A 5,284-nucleotide genomic window follows, 5' to 3' on the forward strand; every position below is an offset into this window, starting at 1 on the left:
GCCCAGGGCAGGGGTTGGGGCTGGAACTATGAAACCACACAAGGACATGAGGAATCTGTCACAGCAATCCCACAGACACCTGAGCCAGGAACTGTTCCTCACTGTAGGTACCTACAAACAGGTACAAACAGAATTCAACACCTGTGCTAGGGCAGCATGTGGTTAAACTTTACAAGTGGAGTAGGAATCCTGACCACGAGACTGGCCCAGCTTCCAGGTCAAATGGAGAACTTGCCACCATGGCAAGCACAAAGGAAAAGATAAAACCATTTCCTGCCACATCACAATCCAAGTCTACCAAAAAAAGCTGTCCCAGACCAGGTGTGGTACAACAGGTCACTATCTGATTTTCACAGCATCTTTGGGAACTTTCTGTTGATCAATGAGAAACAAGTGAAAAGCAGTGCCCCTCACCCCACTGTATAGAGTGTGATGAGAGTGATCTCCACTCTGCCTTTTAGCTTGGGGGCACAAAGAAAAAGTGACATCTAGGGTGCAACAAGAATGTTCTTTCCCATGACAACATTTACCTGGTACCAACTGCTTGTCCAGGATAATGAACACTCTTGAACACGAGGGCAAAAGCTCCTTCCTGGAAGAAAAGAAACACAAACTGTTTAGCCCTTCATCTGGGCCCTGGGCACCACTTCAGTGTTGCCAGTCCAGAAGCTGCTCCTGTGTTGCCATGAAAAATAAGAGACAACAAACAGATGGTTCCACAGATGTCTTCAGAACCACCTGGAGCTCCAGCCCCTCAACCTGGAAGGATTTCCTCCCCTGAGCAGAGCATCCTCAACTGCTGAGTGAGTTTTCTAACTCTCAAACAGACACTCCACTCAGACATCCTTGGCTACCCACCCAAGAGCTCCAAGTGCAGTGAGGGGATCCACAGAGACAAAGATCTGGTCAAAGCAGCACCAAAGCCACAGAATGTCCATCTGAGCCATCACAACCTGCCAGCAACACATGCTCTTCACCTGTTGCTGCAACAGCTGCTGCCACATACATTGCTAAGAACTGTCCTGAATGAGCTGCTTGAAATGAGATAAAGGCTGATGGATCCTGCTCTGTGCCCAGCCAGGCAGGACCTGACACGTGGAAGCACAAGCTCCATGCCAGAGCTCCCACAAGAGCTCAGCAGCTCTCCCAGATGGAGCTTTTGGGAGGACTGGAAGCACAGATTTGCTGTCCCTGGGACCAGCTCCAGCCCTGCACACTCCCCTTTTGACTCTGCCCTAAAAATACAGGTTTTCTTCCTCAATTCTAACGAGAGACTGAACCCTGAGCCACACACACTGCTCCCTGTTGATACAATCCCTGCACAAACGGCGACATAAGGTCTGCTCCTCCCTGCCCCAGCATTACCAGCTGCTGGATGACTCTCTCCACCAGGGTGGTGAAGCTGATGTCGTCGCTGTCGCGGTTGTCGTACATGTACTTGACCAGTTTGGCGATGCTCTCCGTGTCTGTCTCCGACTCGAAGTCGTAGCCCTTGCTCTCCTGCAGCAACAGCAGTGTCAGGGGACAGCCCTCTGCCTTCCCTCCCACCTCCTTTTCCAACCCTTTCCCTCCTCCCTTTCCCTTCCTTTCTCTTGCCTTTCCTTCTTGCTTTTCCTTTTGATTTCTCCCTTTCCTTTCTGCTGCCTTTAAATTTTCCTCATGCCTTTCCTTTGCTTCTGCCTTCCACCCCACCTTTCCTTCTCCTTCCCTTTCTCCTGCCCTTCCTTTTTCTTTCCTGCCTTTCCTTCTTTCTCTGCTCTTACCCTTCCATATTGCAGTTCTTCCTTTTTCCTTCCTCTTTTCTCCATCCTTCCTCTTCCCTTTTCTTTCCTGCTCTTCCTTTTTCCTTGCTCTTTTCTCCATCCTTCCTTTCCTCTTCCCTTTTCTTTCCTTTCCTTCCTTTTTCCTTGCTCTTTCCTCCATCCTCCCTTTCCACTTCCCTTTTCTTTCCTGCCCTCCCTTTTTCCTGCCTCTTTTCTCCATCCTTCCTTTCCTCTTCCCTTTCCTTTCCTGCCCTTCCCTTTTCCTTCCTCTTCTCTCCATCCTCCCTTTCCACTTCCCTTTTCTTTCCTGCCCTCCCTTTTTCCTGCCTCTTTTCTCCATCCTTCCTTTCCTCTTCCCTTTCCTTTCCTGCCCTTCCCTTTTCCTTCCTCTTCTCTCCATCCTCCCTTTCCACTTCCCTTTTCTTTCCTGCCCTCCCTTTTTCCTGCCTCTTTTCTCCATCCTTCCTTTCCTCTTCCCTTTTCTTTCCTGCCCTTCCCTTTTCCTGCTTCTTTTCTCCATCCTTCCTTCCCTCTTCTCTTTCCTGCCCTTCCCTTTTCCTTCTTTCTCTCCTCTCTTCACACTTCCCTTCTATCCCTCTTTCCTGCCTTTCAATTTGCAATTTGAGGGGAGGGACAGGGCAGTGAGTCAGGGCATGAGTGGAGGAGTGTGAGCATGAGTGGAGTGGAGGAGCAGGATGGGGAGTGTGATGGATGAGCACGAGTGGGGACAGGGAAGAACTGAGTGGAATAATGAGGAGGTTGGGAGTGGGGGAGTGTGAACAGAGTGGGAGAATGTGAGTGGGAGAGAGTTGGGGTGGGAGGAATGGAGGGAGTTTGAGTAGGGAAGAATGAGTGGGATTATCTGAGTGGGGGAGAGTAAATGGAGGAGAGAGTGAACAGGAGTGGGGGAATGAGTGTGAGAATGCAAGGTGGAGAGTGAGTGGAGGAATGGGATGAGTGGGGACTGTGAGGGTGAGAATACAGGTGTGGGAGTGAGCAGGGAAGTGTGTGAGAGCAGAGGGGAGTGGGAAAGGGAGGGAGTGTCACAGACCCCAGGGGTCACTCACCAGGAATTTCCGCAGGTCCTTGTAGTTGGTGATGATGCCATTGTGGATGACGATGAACTCTGGGACAGAGCAGAGACCCCACTGAGCCCCAGCCCTGGCCTGGCAGCAGAGCCTGTGGCCACACACCCAACCCCAGAGCCCACAGAACACTGAGGTGGGAAAGGTGCTTGGCAAAATAGAACAGGTTTCACCTCCTGGTGTGATTCCCTGCTCTGGGAACAGCAGAGGGTAACAGTTACCCGAGTGGGACCAGAGCTACAGAGATCCTGCAAAGCCTCTGGAGCCACTTCAGTCCCTGGCAGCTTCCACCCTGCTGGAAGCAATGAACCACCACACTGCCCATGCCAGCTGGGCACTGCTGCTCCCTGGGCAGCTATACCCAGCAGGAACCACACTGAGCACACCGACCCCTTCCCCAGGGCAGTGATTGGGGCAAGCAGGAATAAATGGGTTAGAAAAGCACAGACAAACTTCCATTCCAAAGAACAGTCACGAAAAGTCACCATCTGATCTCCTTCTGCCTTTGCCTCTGTGCCCATGCACATCCCCCAACCTTTGGGCACCAACCTCCAGGGATCACTCACTGCTGAGAACACATCCCAGGGCCAGAAACTGAGCCCAAGCCCTCTGGGCTCAGCAGCAAGGCCTGAGTGAGGCCACTGGCTGGGCCACACCACCCTCCTGGACACAGCAGGCAGCAGGAGGCTGTCCCAGAGGCTCCAGGCTGAGCAGCACTCACCGTTGTTCTTATCAGAGCGCTGGGGGTGGCTGTTGATGGGGTTGGGCTCGCCGTGCGTGGCCCAGCGAGTGTGGGCAATGCCAAGGTGCACATCAAACTCAATGTCCAGGTCCATGTCCTGTTGCTCTGCAGCCAAAGTAGAAGGTTTTAGTCCTGAGAGGTTGGTCCCTACCCCAAAGTCAAGGTGGGAAGTCTCACCAGGGAGTACAGTGATGACAGGGAAATAGAAGCAGCAAACTCAACAGGACATTGAGGTGTTCCAGGGGATCAACAATAGAAAAACAACTCTGAAGAGAACAGGCAGAGGGAGATACATACTGTGAACTTCTTCATCCAGAGCCTTCACTTTCCCCTTCTGCTTGATAATATGGATTTTGCAAGCATTAGCCTCCCAGTCTTTGTCATTTCCTCCATCGAGTCCCACACCTAAACACCACCATGAAACATGAAGAGTGTGAAGTGCAGAAGTCCATGACACTATTTTATGCAAACCAATACTGCTTTTCCACCCCCAGTGCCTTCTCCCACAGTTCAACCTCCACACAAAAGCAAGAAACCCCTTAGATTCCAATCAAATTTCCCTTTGTCATCTTGTTGGTATTTTTAAAAACCTTAGGGAAATCTGGATCAAAAGTTAACCTAAACCCCTGATCACATCCAGTTTGGGTTTCGGACAGTAAACATTCACAATCCCTTCATGAAAATCAGCATTTTCAAGGCAAAATTCAAAGAAAAGCCACTGCTGCTTAGGAAAAGGTACCTGCAGAGTCATAGCCTCTGTACTCCAAGCGTTGGAGCCCTTTGATAAGAGTCTCCAGGATCTCCCGTCTCGTCCGGGGCACATGGTAGTTCAGGTAAGCAAAGATACCTGTGTGGAGAAAAGAGAACACCCTTAGCCAAAGTCTCAGCTGAGCAAGCTCTGTGTGTGCCACCAAAGTGCACCAAATGAACACTCAAACCAGTTTTCAGGCCAAGAACTCTCTCCGAAAGAGATCGTCGTGTTTTCAGCCCCACCTGAAGCACAACGGAGATGTCACTGCCATTTAGAGGACAAAACTCCCCAAAAAACACATCATCCTTCTCTCCTGACACTGCAAGCAAATGGTCAGGACAAGCCTGGGAGTGTTGGGGAAGGAATTTCCCTGTGAGCTGTGAAGGGCCAGGAAACTCATCCCTGCAGGTGGAAAAGTCAAGGTTCACTAGCACAGAGCCTTGCAGGCCAAAACCTCATCTTCTACAGGAACTCTGCCTTGAATAGCTTTCTCCAAGTTCCTCCCACAGGCTCACAAGGAAAAAAGTCATTTCACTCATGCACACCAACACCCTCAAACTAATGGAGCTCTTTTTCCTGTAGGTTGCAGAGGAAGATGAATTGTTGCTTCTATTTTCAAGCAGCAGGAGACACACAAATTCCTCCATCTCCAACGCCAACTCTGGTTCCAGCTCTGAACAATTTCCCTTGGTGCCACCACAAAGCAGTAGGATGAGAAGACATTTACTGGGTGCTGGAAATAGCCATACTTGAAACTTACTGTTTCCACCCTGTAACATCTGAAAGGGGAAAAAAAAATCTGCGTGGAGTAAAAGCAAGAGGAGTTTCACACAAACATCCATCTGTAACTGACTGGGAATTCCAGGTCTGTAACTTGAGAAATTTTATCAAAAGCCCTGGAGGAGAAAGGATTTCAGTCACACACAAACACACAAGCCCAAAG

General features: G+C 50.3%; 1 protein-coding gene across 1 annotated transcript; it reads right to left on the minus strand.

Annotated features, from left to right (window-relative positions):
• Positions 1–530: 530 nt before the first annotated feature.
• On the minus strand, positions 531–4,437 carry LOC103803975 (glutamine--fructose-6-phosphate aminotransferase [isomerizing] 1-like; the record flags this gene model as incomplete). The annotated part of the gene is made up of 6 exons (XM_009076556.1): positions 531–592; positions 1,366–1,500; positions 2,831–2,889; positions 3,570–3,695; positions 3,888–3,995; positions 4,330–4,437. Coding segments are annotated over 6 exons (598 nt in total), but the record flags the coding sequence as incomplete, so codon positions are not given.
• Between the last annotated feature and the right edge of the window lie 847 nt (positions 4,438–5,284).

This window comes from Acanthisitta chloris, unplaced genomic scaffold, assembly GCF_000695815.1.
Source record: "Acanthisitta chloris isolate BGI_N310 unplaced genomic scaffold, ASM69581v1 scaffold8816, whole genome shotgun sequence".
NCBI classification, from domain to species: domain Eukaryota; kingdom Metazoa; phylum Chordata; class Aves; order Passeriformes; family Acanthisittidae; genus Acanthisitta; species Acanthisitta chloris.